Source organism: Oncorhynchus masou, chromosome 8, assembly GCF_036934945.1.
Source record: "Oncorhynchus masou masou isolate Uvic2021 chromosome 8, UVic_Omas_1.1, whole genome shotgun sequence".
In the NCBI taxonomy this organism is placed as follows: Eukaryota; Metazoa; Chordata; class Actinopteri; order Salmoniformes; family Salmonidae; genus Oncorhynchus; species Oncorhynchus masou.
This window is the reverse complement of record NC_088219.1, coordinates 24,993,934-25,011,207: the sequence shown is the minus strand read 5'-3', so window position 1 is coordinate 25,011,207 and position 17,274 is coordinate 24,993,934. Positions and strand designations below refer to the sequence as shown.

Genomic DNA, 17,274 nt, shown 5'->3' with positions numbered 1-17,274 from the left:
ATCACCTGTGAGTATTGTTTTTTGTTATGGTGTTTGTGTTTGTTTGCTGGTGGGAACAGGGGGAACCAAGACAAGTCGCCCATGGGCATACACTACCCGTAGGTAAACTTTGTTAAATACACTAGTTAGAACTGGGCGGACCACCCACTGTATTTTGGTTAGTTAGTTAGCTGTTGTTAAAGTAGGCTAGTCTATCTCAGGGGTGTTTTGGATGCTTATTGTTTCTTTCCTTGGGTCCAGCTCAGCCCCTTTTCCTTCTCCCCCCCCCATTACCGTGTGTTTATTAATAAACCCTGAGTTTGACGGTAGATTTCAGTTGTCGTGGTTATTTCGTTCACACTTTTACTTTGTCACAATTATAATTTGCATGAGTTATGTTACGGGTCTCATTACCATCCCCCCTAGACTGTCGGGCCAAAAGGGATTTGTAACAGTCAGGATGTAGCCCAGAGGTTAATTGACAGCATTCCAGGGTGGATTGCAGAGGTCTTGAAAAAGAAGGGTCAACACTGCAAATATTGACTCTTTGCATCAACTTCATGTAATTGGCAATAAAAGCCTTTGCAACTTATGAAATGCTTGTAATTATACTTCAGTATTCAATAGTAACATCTGACAAAAATATCTAAAGACACTGAAGCAGCATTTTTTGCGGAAATTAATATTTGTGTCATTCAAAACTTTTGGCCACGACTGTACACACACACACACACACACACACACACACACACACACACACACACACACAAATATATATATACACAGTTGAAGTCTGAAGTTTACACACTTAGATTGGAGTCATTAACTTGTTTTTCAACTACTCCACAAATGTCTGTTTAACAAACTACAGTTTTGGCAAGTCAGTAAGGACATCTACTTTGTGCATGACAAGTAAGCTTGTCAACAATTGTTTACAGACAGATTATTTCACTGTATCACAATTCCAGTGGGTCAGAAGTTTACATACACTAAGTTGGCTGTGCCTTTAAAGAGCTTGGAAAATTCTAGAAAATTATTTCATGGCCTTAGAAGCTTCTGATAGGCTAATTGACATCATACGAGTCAATTGGAGGTGTACCTGTGGATGTATTTCAAGGCCTACCTTCATACTCAGTGCCTTGTTGCTTGATATCATGGGAAAATCAAAAGAAATTAGGAAAGACCTCAGAAAAAACATTGTAGACTTCCACAAGTCTAGTTCATTCTTGGGAGCAATTTCCAAATGCCTGAAGGTACCACGTTCATCTGTACCATCAATAGTCGCAAGTATATACTTCCGGCGCCAACAGAGATGGCCGCCTCGCTTCGCGCTCCTAGGAAACTATGCAGTTTGTTTTTTTACGTGTTATTTCTTACATTAGTACCACAGGTCATCTTAGGTTTCATTACATACAGTCGAGAAGAACTACTGAATATAAGAGCAGCGTCAACTGACCATCAGTATGACCAAGAATATGACTTTCACGAAGCGGATCCTGTGTTCTGCCTTTCATCCAGGACAACGGAATGGATCCCAGCCGCCGACCCAAAAAAACGACTTTGTAAAAGAGGGAAACGAAGCGGTCTTCTGGTCAGACTCCAGAGACGGGCACATCGTGCACCACTCCCTAGTATACTTCTCGCCAATGTCCAGTCTCTTGACAACAAGGTTGATGAAATCCGAGCAAGGGTAGCATTCCAGAGGGACATCAGAGACTGTAACGTTCTTTGCTTCATGGAAACATGGCTCACTGGAGAGACGCTATCGGAGTCGGTGCAGCCAGCTGGTTTCTCCACGCATCGCGCCGACAGAAACAAACATCTTTCTGGTAAGAAGAGGGACGGGGGCGTATGCCTTATGGCTAACGAGACGTGGTGTGGCCACAACAACATACAGGAACTCAAGTCCTTCTGTTCACCTGATTTAGAATTCCTCACAATCAAATGTCGACCGCATTATCTACCAAGGGAATTCTCTTCGATTATAATCACAGCCGTATATATATTCACCCCCAAGCAGACACATCGATGGCTCTGAACGAACTTTATTTGACTCTTTGCAAACTGGAATCCATACATTCTGAGGCTGCATTCATTGTAGCTGGGGATTTTAACAAGGCTAATCTGAAAACAAGACTCCCTAAATTGTATCAGCATTTCAATTGCGCAACCAGGGCTGGCAAAACCTTGGATCATTGCTATTCTAACTTGCACGACGCATATAAGGCCCTGCCCCGCCCTTCTTTCGGAAAAGCTGACCACGACTCCATTTTGTTGCTTCCAGCCTACAGACAGAAACTAAAACAAGAAGCTCCCACGCTGAGGTCTGTCCAACGCTGGTCCGACCAATCTGATTCCACACTCCAAGACTGCTTCCATCACGTGGACTGGGATATGTTTCGTATTGCGTCAGATAACAACATTGACGAATACGCTGATTCGGTGTGCTAGTTCATTAGAACGTGCTTTGAAGATGTCGTTCCCATAGCAACGATTAAAACATTCCCAAACCAGAAACCGTGGATTGATGGCAGCATTTGCGTGAAACTGAAAGCACGAACCAATGCTTTTAATCAGGGCAAGGTGACCGGAAACATGACCGAATAAAAACAGTGTAGTTATTCCCTCCGCAAGGCAATCAAACAAGCTAAGTGTCAGTATAGAATCTCAATTCAACGGCTCAGACACAAGAGGTATGTGGCAGGGTCTACAGTCAATCACGGATTACAAAAAGAAAACCAGCCCCGTCACGGACCAGAATGTCTTGCTCCCAGGGAGACAAAATAACTTTTTTGCTTTGAGGACAATACAGTGCCACTGACACGTCCTGCAACCAAAACATGCGGCCTCTCCTTCACTGCAGCCGAGGTGAGTAAAATGTGTTAACCTTCGCAAGGCTGCAGGCCCAGACGGCATCCCCAGCCTCGCCCTCAGAGCATGTGCAGACCAGCTGGCTGGTGTGTTTACGGACATATTCAATCAATCCCTATCCCAGTCTGCTGTTCCCACATGCTTCAAGAGGGCCACCATTGTTCCTGTTCCTAAGAAAGCTAAGGTAACTGAGCTAAACGACTACCGCCCAGTAGCACTCACTTCCGGCATCATGAAGTGCTTTGGGAGACTAGTCAAGGACCATATCACCTCCACCCTACCTGACACCCTAGACCCACTCCAATTTGCTTACCGCCCAAATAGGTCCACAGACGATGCAATCTCAACCACACTGCACACTACCCTAACCCATCTGGACAAGAGGAATGCCTATGTAAGAATGCTGTTCATCGACTAGAGCTCAGCATTTAACACCATAGTACCCTCCAAACTCGTCATCAAGCTCGAGACCCTGGGTCTCGACCCCGCCCTGTGCAACTGCGTACTGGACCTCCTGACGGGCCGCCCCCAGGTGGTGAGGGTAGGTAACAACATCTCCACCCCGCTGATCATCAACACTGGGGCCCCACAAGGATGCATTCTGAGCCCTCTCCTGTACTCCCTGTTCACCCACGACTGCGTGGCCACGCACGCCTCCAACTCAATCATCAAGTTTGCGGACGACACAACAGTGGTAGTCTTGATTACCAACAACGACGAGACGGCCTACAGGGAGGAGGTGAGGGCCCTCAGAGTGTGGTGTCAGGAAAAAAACCTCACACTCAACGTCAACAAAACTAAGGAGATGATTGTGGACTTCAGGAAACAGCAGAGGGAACACCCCCCTATCCACATCGATGGAACAGTAGTGGAGAGGGTAGTAAGTTAAGTTCCTCGGCATACACATAACAGACAGCATCGTGAAGAAGGTGCAACAGCGCCTCTTCAACCTCAGGAGGCTGAAGAAATTCGGCTTGTCACCAAAAGCACTCACAAACTTCTACAGATGCACAATCGAGAGCATCCTGGCGGGCTGTATCACCGCCTGGTACGGCAACTGCTCCGCCCACAAACGTAAGGGTCTCCAGAGGGTAGTGAGGTCTGCACAATGCATCACCGGGGGCAAACTACCTGTCCTCCCGGACACCTACACCACCCGATGTTACAGGAAGGCCATAAAGATCATCAAGGACAACAACCACCCGAGCCACTGCCTGTTCACCCCGCTATCATCCAGAAGGCGAGGTCAGTACAGGTGCATCAAAGCTGGGACCGAGAGACTGAAAAACAGCTTCTATCTCAAGGCCATCAGACTGTTAAACAGCCACCACTAACATTGAGTGGCTGCTGCCAACACACTGACTCAAGTCCAGCCACTTTAATAACGGGAATTGATGGGAAATGATGTAAAATATATCACTAGCCACTTTAAACAATGCTACCTAATATAATGTTTAAATACCCTACATTATTCATCTCATATGTATACGTATATACTGTACTCTATATCATCTACTGCATCTTTATGTAATACATGTATCACTAGCCAACTTTGCCACTTTTTTTACATACTCATCTCATATGTATATACTGTACTCGATGCCATCTACTGTATCTTGCCTATGCCGCTCTGTACCATCACTCATTCATATATCTTTATGTACATATTCTTTATCCCCCTACACTTGTGTGTATAAGACAGTAGTTTTGGAATTGTTAGTTAGATTACTTGTCGGAACTTGAAGCACAAGCATTTCGCTACACTCGCATTAACATCTGCTAGCCATGTGTATGTGACAAATAAATTTGATTTGATTTGATTTTGATTTGGTATAAACACCATGGGACCACGCAGCCATCATACCGCTCAGGAAGGTGACGCGTTCTGTCTCCTGGAGATGAACATACTTTGGTGCGAAAAGTGCAAATCAATCCCAGAACAACAGCAAAGGACCTTGTGAAGATGCTGGAGGAGACAAGTACAAAAGTATCTATATCCACAGTAAAACAAGCCCTATATCGAAATATCCTGAAAGGCCCTCAGCAAGGAAAAAACCACTGCTCCAAAACTGCCATAAAAAAAGCCAGACTACAACTGCATATGGGGACATAGTACTTTTTGGAGAAATATCCTCTGGTCTGATGAAACAAAAATATAACTGTTTGGCCATAATGACCATCCTTATGTTTGGAGGAAAAAGGGTGATGCTTGCAACCCGAAGAACACCATCCCAACCGTGAAGCACGGGGGTGGCAGCATCATGTTGTGGGGGTACTTTGCTGCAGGAGGGACTGGTGCACTTCACAAAATAGATGGCATCATGAGGACGGAAAATGATGTGGATATATTAAAGCAACATCTCAAGACATCAAGTCAGGAAGTTAAAGCTTGGTCACAAATGGGTCTTCAAATGACCAACGACCCCAAGCATACTTCCAAAGTTGTAGCAAAATGGCTTAAAGGACAACAAAGTGAAGGTATTGGAGTGACCAACACAAAGCCCTGACCGCAATCGTATAGAAAATTTGTGGGCAGAACTGAAAAAGCATGTGCGAGCAAGGAGGCCTACAAACCGGACTCAGTTACACCAGCTCTTGTCAGGAGGAATGGGACAAATTTACCCAACTTATTGTGGGAAGCTTGTGGAAGGCCACCTGAAACGTTTGACCCAAGTTAAACCATTTAAAGGCAATGCTACCAAATACTAATTGAGTGTATGTAAACTTCTGACCCACTGGGAATGTGATGTAAGAAATGCTGAAATAAATTATTCTCTAATATTATTCTGACATTTCGCATTCTTAAAATAAAGTGGTGATTTTAATAAAGTTAATTTTCCATGGCAAGCCATTCTTAAAATTAAGTGGTGATCATAAACAGGGAATTTTTACTAGGATTAAATGTCAGGAACTGTGAAAAACTGAGTTTAAATGTATTTGGCTGAGGTGTATGTAAACTTCCGACTTCAACTGTATAATTGTTTGTTTGTATATATGTACAGTTGAAGTCAGAAGTTTACATACACCTTTTTACTACATTTAATCCTAGTAAAAATTCCCTGTTTTAGGATCACCACTTTATTTTAAGAATGTGAAATGTCAGAATAATAGTAGAGAGAATGATTTTTTTTTCACAAAGTGTAATGAATTTATACTATAGTTCAGTTGGGGGTGGCAATGCAACATATTGGATGCCAACCACCGTTAAACTCCACCAAAGAAAAATATTCTAATCTGTGTGTGCCACACCCAAACAGAACCAACCAAAAACAGAATCCAGAGAAAAACCAAAGACTGTAACACAGACCTTTTCAACTCGCATTTTTTTTTGAAGAACAACTTGTGACCTGGTGTGAAACAAATAGACCAAAGTTCAAATACCATTTTTATTGACCTTATTTCTGTAGACAAGAGAAAGATTAGCCAGATGAAGTCCACTTTGTCTCCATTTCAACCCCAAATTGCACAACCGCTATTTTAGTCAGTCAGTTAAATAACAGGCTTCCTTCATACAATGGCTTCCTCGCCCTTTTCCATGCCAAGCCACTGATTGCAACAATTAACAGCATCACAGAACCGGGACACATGGTTGGCCGCCTCAGATGCCAAGTGACAGCAAAGCACAACCGCTTTGGCTGACGCTGGTCGAGGATGCCCTAAGGATAACGGAAGCACAAAGGACTATTGTTGTGAACAATCTAGAGCAGTCAGAAAGGCCTGCAGGTTTACTTTGTGTTATTCCTGGACATTGATTTATTCTGACGCCATCAGACACAGCACTCCCGTCTCTACCAGGAATTAACCTGGAGATCTAGATTGTCCAATAACCCTCATTAAATCACATCATGTCTCACCTATGGCACTTTCCCTTGCCTCTATAATCATGATGTAAATCTCAGACTAAAGGTGCAAAGATGCAAGGACCCTACAGGCTTCAGAAGCGTCTTCCTGACCACCAGCTTTAGTGCGCTAATCACATTTATTTCATTTTATCCGTCAGGTTAGCTTCCATTGATTTTTTAAAAAGGCTTCCATTCCTAAAATGCAGAGAGGAAACTGAAGCTTGACTCGGTAGATAATGCCTTTCAATAAAACACTTTGATACTAGGAGGAAAGTGTCAGATTTAATTAGGGCTTTAAGGAGATACAAGCTACTCAAGAGGTGCTATCGCTGCCGTCTCCTAAAGCTAACACACTTCAAGCCATTGTGTCTCTGAGCCCATTATGGAACTAGGCTACACATTGAAAACAATATTCTTTGTAACTGATGCCTTTTAGTGGAGCTGACATAGGGATGAGTTTGACCATTCTAATTTCCTCTGGTATACTCTCCACGTTAAGAGATCAATTAAATGAACATGACTAGTAAACACCAGGCGCATGTTGTTGTTATGCAGGGATATAATGAGGAAGTGAAGTTATACAGTGCATTCAGAAAGTATTCAGACCCCTTGACTTTTTCCACATTTTGTTATATGTTACAACCTTTTTCTAAAATTGATTAAGTTGTTTTTTCCCCTCATCTACACTTAATGACAAGGCAAAATAAGGTTTTTAGAATATTTTGCACATATATTAAAAATAACAAAAGGAAATATCAAATGTATATAAGCATTCAGACACTTTACTCAGTACTTTGTTGTAGCACCTTTGGCAGCGATTACAGCCTCGAGTCTTCTTTGGTATGACGCTACAAGCTTGGCACACCTGTATTTGGGGAGTTTCTCCCATTCTTCTCTGCAGATCCTTTCAAGACCTGTCAGGTTGGATGGGGAGCGTTGTGGCACAGCTATTTTCAGGTCTCTGTAGAGATGTTCCATCGGGTTCAAGTCCGGGCTCGGGCTGGGCCACTCAAGGACATTCAGAGACTTGTCCCGAAGCCACTCCTGCATTGTCTTGGCTGTGTACTTAGGGTTGTTGTCTTGTTGGAAGGTATATGTTCTCCCCAGTCTGAGGTCCTCAGCGCTCTGGAGCAGGTATTAATCAAGGAAGTCTCTGTACTTTGCTCCGTTCATCTTTCCCTCGATCCTGACTAGTCTCCCAGTCCCTGCCGCTGAAAAACATCACCACAGCATGATGATGCCACCACCATGCTTCACCGTAGGGATGGTTCCAGGTTTCCTCCAGACGTGACACTTGGCATTCAGGCCAAAGCGTTCAATCTTGGTTTCATCAGACCAGAGAATCTTGTTTCACATGGTCTGAGAGTCTTTAGGTGCCTTTTGGCAAACTCCAAGCAGGCAGTCATGTGCCTTATGCTGAGGAGTGGCTTCCGTCTGTCCACTCTACCATAAAGGCCTGATTGGTAGAGTGCTGCAGAGATGGTTGTCGTTCTGGAAGGTTCTCCCATTGCCACAGAGGAACTCCCCCGATTGCTCAGTGTGGCCAGGCGGCCAGCTCTACGAAGAGACTTGGTGGTTCCAAACTTATTCCATTTAAGAATGATGGAGGCCACTATGTTCTTGGGGACCTTCAATGCTGCAGAATTGTTTTGCTACCCTTCTCAGATCTGTGCCACAAAAAAATCCTGTCTTGGAGCTCTACGGGCAATTCCTTCAACCTCATAGCTTGATTCTTGCTCTGACATGCTCTGTAAACTGTGGGACCGTATGTAGACTGGTATTTGCCTTTCCAAATTATGTCCAATCAATTGAATTTACAACAGTTGGACTCCAATCAAGTTGTAGAAACATCTCAAGGATGATCAATGGAAAAATTATGCACTGGTTAACTACATTTTTCAGAACTTAGTTGCAAGAGGCATCACTGCAGTCCCTGGTTGGAATCCAGGCTGCATCACATCCTGCCGTGATTGGGAGTACCATAGGGCGGCGCACAATTGGCCCAGCGTCGTCTGGGTTTGGCCGGGGTAGGCCGTCATTGTAAATAATAATTTGTTCTGAACTGACTTGCCTAGTTAAATAATGGTTAAATAAATATTGAAAATGAAAATATGGCTACTCACCGGAGGTGGGACTTTGACTGTGATTTCATCGGCGTCCACAGGGGAGTCAAACCACTGCCTCTCATCTGAGGACTGGCTGTCGGGGTAGCCCTTCCCTCTACTTGGCTGAGACTGCTGACTCTTGGATCTTCGAGATATACTGTCCAATTCCTGGCTGTCTCCATTCTGCAGGGATACCATTGGATTTTCATTGATTTTACATGTGTATGTTGTCATTTTATAAAATGTCAGAATTTAGGTGAGAAAACGAAATCTCAATTAATCAACAAAATGACTGTTTTTACCTTATCTGACGAGTACTTCCACAGTTCGACACTGTCCATACTGTTTCTCTTGGTAATTTTGGGTCGGGCTCCTAGAACAAAGAGGAGAGCAAAAGAGGACCTCAAAGCATAAGATACCCTTTGTAAATTTGTCAATGGACGGTTTAGTGTGTATGGATGGTTTAGTGTCATTTAGTACTGTAATGAATGGGGGGACAGTATTGCCCTGAGGGGGGCTTTAACCCGGGTCACCTGACCCAAGACAAACACCCTATCCACAATCCCACTTCAGAGACATAGTAACACACTAATCAAGGCTAGGATCGTTAAAGTATGTACAGGTATTTCATAAATATTGTGGCAGCGGGCAGGGAGAGGTGAGAGGAGTGGTGATTGAGGGGAGATATCTGGGCAGTCCGTTGGCTTCACCCCTGGGCCTTATGTGGACTTCCTGCCCCAAAGAAGAAAGACTAACTTGTTAAGTCTGGGAGTGTTTGGGGATAAAAGGGGGAAGCAACATTCATAACAGGGCAGAGTAGGAGAGAACCAAGAGCGTTATGAAGAGTGGGAGAAGACAGAATACTATGTGTGAGATTACACTTTGTGACCTGGACTGTCGGACTAACGCCCTTGTGTACCGGACCGGATTGGCTGAGGACCCAAGTGTGCGGATTACCCCTGGAAAACGGAACTGACAAAGGGAATGGCTTGTGGACTGTTAGGTGATTGGTGAATTCCCCCTTCTTTCCCCGTGTATGAAAATCCCTAATAAACTTCCCCTTTGCATTCTATTTGTGCCTGGTTTGTTAATGACCTTAGTGACGTGGAAACCCCACACCCTTGGTCTTAATACAATATGTATTAATTTCTGATTGAATCTGGATGATCCGCGCAATCTATTAATACATGTAATCTAAAATGTAATCTACGTAATCCCTGAAAAATATTTATTATGAGAGGACCATAAACAAACAAACAACTAGTAATGCTGCATATGCCAAGAAAAGGTCCAAATCTCACCTTTCTGGTAAAAATAGTTATACATTGCTGAGGTGTAGTCACTTTTGAGGACACAAACTCAAGTACAAATATGAAACTACAAAATATTTTATGATGTATTTCCTATTCAACAAAAATGTATGGATACGGCTTGAATTGACATGTGTTTTATAAATATAGCATAATAAAATTATTAAACCACTATAAGATTCCTTATAACTCTAAAATACAATATTTGTATGTTTAGTGTTAGAGAAACTGTGCATATTTTCTAAAGTTCTCTCTTGATCTGCTCCCACAACTGTGAACGTCACACATAGCTCTAGCTTGGCTTCCTGAACTCGTTAAGAACTTGCCTTTCATCTCATATGAAACAAAGTGTTTTTGTTTAATCTATGAATTATTTTATCTCTGAATGTGCTACTTAGATTTCACATCCTACCTCTCACAGTCCGTGGGAACCAGTACTAACGCTACCAGGGCTACCCCGATTCTGATCTACGGTGTCCATAGATCCATTTCTAAGCAAAAATGTCAGTCGGAACCGGTACCAGAACAACGCGAGTCCACTAGACAAGGGACTTTACATCTAAAGAGGTTTAAACAGTATAAAAAATAGTTTACAAACCCCTTATAAAAGGGTGCAATACCGTTATCTTACCAATGTCTCTAACATTGATGTATTACACAAGGTTCTGTAGGATGACCATTCAAAATCTACATTGTTCAACCGATAAACCTATATGAACATAAATCCAAAACACATATCTAGACTGTTTCCCATACAGCTCAAATAGATGGTATTGTGATGCGTGGTGAGGACGCGGTTCAGTCAGACAGCCAAGTAAAAAGACTGTGGTTAACGGGCCCTTTACGAGCCATGAACCCATAGGGAATGTTGGGCCAGTGTGTGAGCTGGACGGCCTGCACTGAGATATGGAGAATGTGTAGGGCTGGCACAATTATTCTATAATTGTGTATTCGACAATAACTGTGAATTAAAAAAAAATTATCTTCATAATCATCTTATTACATTTATTTTTGAGGAAGGGGGATTCAACTTCATATTGAAGTAGATATAGTTTACATAATATAAATCTGTCATTTGAAGTGGTTAGAGTTGGTAATCATTTTACGAGCAGAACGGTCTGGAAGAGAAGCATCATTTACAAAAGTTCCAAGCGGTTAAAACCATTTGTTTTTGAGATAGAGGTGTCATCAGGGCTGTGTTGTATTTATTACAAGCTCACAACATTTTTCAACAAAAATTGACAATACCGTACCATTTGCATGACAATCGTTACCCAAAAATCCACAAACGTCACAGCCCTACCGATGTACCCTGTATGTCCATTTCTGCAGCCCACTTCTACGTAGATAGAACCAGCATGAGATCTATCAGTCATGTGACACTTGGAAAGTAAAAAAATAAAAAATAAAAAAATATAAAACACTATGTATTTGGTTGTATCGTTAGCTATAGAATTGTTTGGATTGGATTAGCAATTACATTTAGAAAGTTATGTCATTATCATTATTCTGAACATTTGTATTTTTGCTTCATGATATGACCAATAGATGATTTTAACCATGTGGCTGGAGCCTAATTCTTCAAAACTTGACATTTCTATTTTCATTGTGTTTCTGTTATGTGCATCAGAGAACCCATCTGTGTATTTGTTTGGACGTGAAAATGTAATTGACGATTACCATCACTCACTCTACACCGTGCCCAAGTGTACACAACCAAATATTTTGTTGTCATACATGGTCTGTGTTATGTCCGTCCGGACTGGGACATAATCACCTCACTTTATTTATCTAAAAACATATGTTGGTTTCTTGCTGGATTTGGCCATCCCAAATCTATCTACACTGGTTTCCTTCGGCTCTCACGTGTCCAGTGTATGGACTCACTGAAGGCCTAGTTATCTCAGACACGCACATCAAGGGCCCGATTCAAAATTAGGAAATGTACACCATTCCTATGCACTTCAGTAGTTGGGATTCAGATTTACAGTGTGGAGGTGAGTAACAGACTTTGCAGGAGTGGTTCCCTTGCGCACGTTGAATACATTTAATTAAATTGCTGAAAACCCTCCCACTTGCTGGCCAACAGATTTTCTCATGGAGTTTTCATTCAATAGGGTTTTCAGTACATTTATTTAAAGACACCCCTTTAAATTTGGTGTACCTTTTAATAAAACATAGTTCAACAGACTCACAAAAATGTACACAAAATTTTTTGATGAATCAGAAATAGTGGTTTGATTCCCCCTGAAAATTGCCATATTCAAGTCCAATCCATAAAATATTGGAAGGTGAGAAAAGTGTACAAAAGGGGTTGAACAGTAGGCCTATGAATCTACCATAATAATCCTCAATAATCATGGAACTTTGACAACGGTCCAGTGGAGGTGGACCGTGCGACAAGCTCCAGTTTTGAACTTACCTATATTTTGCGTTCCATCAGGATTCAAATAGACTACAAGTCCCAAATTACTGCACAACTTATAATACGTTAGCCTAATATGATCCACTATTGCTAGAGATCCTCAGGAAAAAACTACACAAACGTGACAGAGGCATGAACAGTTAAATAACAACGTAATGATGTAATATGTAAGGAAACTAACACTAATGTCACTGACAGTTCTAAATGTATGTGAGTATAACTGACGGTTACTACCGATAGAGGCTAATATTTAACAGGATACAAATTGTTTGTTTTTTTAACTGAAAAGTCTGGGCATATAATTAAAACATTGTGGAAATCATAAATCAAACTGGTAGGTTTGGTGCTATACTGTCATTTGCTCATGGCTACAGAAGCTGATAGCTTGGGTCCCCCAATTTCATCCCAAATTGTAAGGCCAGCATAATCATAAACTTCACTGTGGAAAAGGTGATACAGTCTGTTGATATGCTTCAGTTTGCTGCCATATGACTTGTTTCACATTTGTCTCCAGCGATCATAAAGGTCAAATATATCTAAAACAATTGTCATTTCTATTTACAATCCCCTTATCCAAAAGGCTTACTCATTTACCTAGCTCTTATCGATAGTTCTTATGAATTTATAAATGACAGTTTATGGAGAATGCTGTTATTTCTATCGGAAAAAAATAAAGTAGATGTTGTTCCACTTGGAACTGACAGGTTGCTCAACCTTACTACATCTTTTCATCATGTGGTGAAATTATGAGGGAATTAAATCAAGGACAGAATATCTGAAGACACACTGCCACACCTTATTTTTTTAATCGCCACCCTAAATTAATAGCAAGTTAATAGCAAGGTCAGAAAATGCGTAGAGAGAAAAGTGCATTAAAAAGGGAATTATTTAACAGTGGCGTAACTCAGATTGGAATTCCCCCCAAATGAATAGGCACAACACAGTCCTAAATTACATACTAGTTTGACAATTTGTAAATAGTAAGGCATAAAGTTATTCTTGCATAGAAAACGCTAAGCACCAATGGATCGCAAACTACAATACTCTAAACTTCATCACCATTATAACAACCTGAATGTCCGTCTTCTCATTGTATTTCCATTTTGCGAGGCGGCAGTGCCAGGGCCGCCAGGGCTGGGTCCCACCTAACCACAGTCTGTACAGCATGGGCCTGCTGATCCAAACAGACCGTCTCTGTCTCAAATAAACATCCAACATGTCCTCTCCATACACAGAGCAGGGCTGTGTCCACCTGACTAACCCTTTCCTCCTAACCCGGACTCAATAGAAGATGCAATTGACCGGAATTCTCTCAAGTGACCTCAAACAATGACCACTCAACATTCCATCTATCAGTCTATCTTCATTAGATTATTTCTCACATGGTCCCTTTATCTTTCTCCTGTCGTAGCCTTAGAACATTGCCATTCTCTTGGAATACAGAGTATATTCCCTGAATATTTTTTAAACAATATATCACATTAACATACAGTGCCTTGCGAAAGTATTCGGCCCCCTTGAACTTTGCGAACTTTTGCCACATTTCAGGCTTCAAACATAAAGATATAAAACTGTATTTTTTTGTGAAGAATCAACAACAAGTGGGACACAATCATGAAGTGGAAAGACATTTATTGGATATTTCAAACTTTTTTAACAAATCAAAAACTGAAAAATTGGGCGTGCAAAATTATTCAGCCCCTTTACTTTCAGTGCAGCAAACTCTCTCCAGAAGTTCAGTGAGGATCTCTGAATGATCCAATGTTGACTTAAATGACATGATTTTGAAAGGCAAATACCAGTCTATATATGGTCCCACAGTTGACAGAGCATGTCAGAGCAAAAACCAAGCTATGAGGTCGAAGGAATTGCCCGTGGAGTTCCAAGACAGAATTGTGTCGAGGCACAGATCTGGGGAAGATAACTTAAAGTTACTTAAATGTTATTCAGCTTTGAAGGTCCCCAAAAACACAGTGGCCTCCATTATACTTAAATGAAATCAGTTTGAAACCACCAACACTCTTCCTAGAGTTGGATGCCCGGCCAAACTGAGCTTTTCGAGGGAGAAGGGCCTTGGTCATGCTGTTGACAAAGAACCCAATGGTCAATATGACAGAACTCCAAAGTTTCTCTGTGGAGATGGTTGTCCTTCTGGAAGGTTTTCCCAACTCTGCAGCACTCCACCAATCAGGCCTTTATGGTAGAGTGGCCAGACGGAAGCCACTCCTCAATAAAAAGGCACATGTCAGCACGCTTGGAGTTTGCCAAAGGGCACCTAAAGGACTCTCAGACCATGAGAAAAAAGATTGTATGGTCTGATGAAACCAATATTGAGATCTTTGGCTTGAATGCCAAGCGTTATGTCTAGAGGAAACCTGGCATCATCCTGACGGTGAAGCATGGTGGTGGCAGCATCATGCTGTGGGCATGTTTTTCAGCAACAGGGACTGGGAGACTAGTCAAGGTAAAGATGAACCCGAGCAAAGTACAGAGAGATCCTTGATGAAAACCTGCTCCAGAATGCTCTGGACGTCAAACTGGGGCGAAGGTTCACTAAGCACTCAGCCAAGACAACACAGGAGTGGCTGTGAGACAAGTCTCTGAATGTCCTTAAGTGGCCCAGCAAGAGCCCGGACTTGAACACGATCAAACATCTCTGGAGAAACCTGAAAATAGCTGTGCAGCGACGCTCCCCATCCAACCCGACAGAGCTTGAGAGGATCTGCAGAGATGAATGGGATGAACTCCAAGCTTGTAGCTTCATACCAAAGAAGACTCGAGGCTGTAATCGCTGCCAAAGGTGCTTCAACAAAGTACTGAGTAACGGGTCTGAATACTTATGTAAATTTAATATTTTTGTGGGGGGGATTTATAGCAAATTTGCAAAAATGTATAAAAACCTGTGTTTGCTTTGTCATTATGGGGTATTGTGTGTAGGGTAGCCTAGTGGTTAGAGCGTTGGACAAGTAACCGGAAGGTTGCAAGTTCAAACCCCCGAGCTGACAATGTACAAATATGTCGTTCTGCCCCTGAACAGGCAGTTAACCCACTGTTCCTAGGCCGTCATTGAAAATAAGAATTTGTTCTTAACTGACTTGCCTTGTTAAATAAAGGTAAAGAATAAAATTAAAATTGATTGAAACTATTTAAAACATTTTAGAATAAGGCTGTAATGTAACAAAATGTGGAAAAAGTAAAAGGGTCTGAAAACTTTCTGAATGCGGACAAGCTATACATCAAAAATTAAGATCTGACCATTTGAACATGTATTGAATATGTATTCACAGCATACGCAAATCCAATGTAAATCCATGGAGCGAGAGAGAGAGGATTTATTTTGATATTTATATATGTAGTGCACAAAGCTGTCATAGCAAAGGGTGGCTTTTTGAAGATTCTCAAATATATTTGTTTAACTCTTTTTGTTTTTTTTACTACATGATTCCACATGTGTTATTTCCTAGTTTTGATGTCTTCACTATTATTCGACAATGTAGAAAATAGTAAAAATAAAGAAAAACCCTGGAATGAGTAGGTGCGTCCAAACTTTTGACTGGTACTGGTACTGGATGGATGGATGCATGCATGTATGTATGAAAAAAAAATATATATATAAATATATATATATATATACATATATATATATATATATATATATATATATATATATATATATATATATATAATGGTCCTGACTATCTACATACCAAAAATTACGATTTGATCATTTGAAGATGTATTCACAGGACTTAATTCATGAAATGTGTCAAAGACAGTAGCCTCATGTCTCCAAAGACTAAATTCATTACAATATCAAAAACTCACATTGTAGACAAATGCTTTGGCCGATTTAGAACATTTCTTCAGATTTGTCCATCATTAAGTTCAGAGAACACGTGTACTAAAGGAAATTCTACATTTCCGTTATGGACATGAATGGTGTCATGACGTTGCCCTCTGTGGGGACAGCAAGCCCCATCCCCCTCTCCCTGCCTCCTACAACTAGGCTGCTGTGGTCAGAGAGGTCGTAAATTCCTGAGGAGATGATCTCCTCATGGCCACAGTATAGAGACCGAGTGAATTTTCATAGAGAACAAAGGAATTTCGTCCACCTCACAGAACTTGAGGTCCGAACAACATTCATGTTCCGGTGAAGGTATAAAAGATCGGTGAGGAATCCAGCTACAAACTGGTCCGTTTGTTACAACTTGGGGAAGCTCATGGGAGACGATGCGGCCACATTACCATAACGCTGTTTATATAATAGCCTCAGATGTGAGGTTTACATCTAATTGTTGTATAAGATGAATGAGTGAGGATGATACTGTTTGTAAAATTGTGTGTGATTTTGGACTGTTTAATGAAGGAAACTCCAATTCCCTTTTGAGTTTAACTAAATCAGAGGACCACCCATGAGCCCGTTTCTGCAACTCCTGAATAAACTCCTGAATAAAAGTTCTCAACAGACCATGTTTTCTCTCAATCACTAGAGGACAAAGGTTGCAGACCAGCTTACCTCGATAACGAGAATGCCAAGGTTTGAGATGATTGCTGAATATTTTAACCACACCCGTGGTTAAACCTTTAGACTATCGATACCGACAGAATAAGAACAAGTCTTTGATATGAATTACTAGTCTGCAGCTAGGAATTCGGTATCATTGAACGTGAAGAACGAAGACCGCCGAAACCGATAAAGACCGATAAAGAAATGAATGAATGTCACTCTGAACTATCCACTC

The 17,274-nt window shown here is 41.5% G+C and overlaps 1 protein-coding gene across 1 annotated transcript in view; it reads right to left on the bottom strand.

The window, feature by feature from the left end:
* The window catches only part of LOC135544446 (G-protein-signaling modulator 1-like), an 82,810-nt gene that overhangs the window by 25,529 nt on the left and 40,007 nt on the right, over nucleotides 1-17,274 (bottom strand). The window contains exons 10-11 of the mRNA XM_064972054.1: nucleotides 9,100-9,170; nucleotides 8,816-8,980 (exon numbers count right to left, since the gene is read on the bottom strand). Of these exons, the coding sequence (XP_064828126.1) occupies nucleotides 8,816-8,980; nucleotides 9,100-9,170 (236 nt within the window). The remainder of the gene's footprint in view (nucleotides 1-8,815; nucleotides 8,981-9,099; nucleotides 9,171-17,274) is intronic.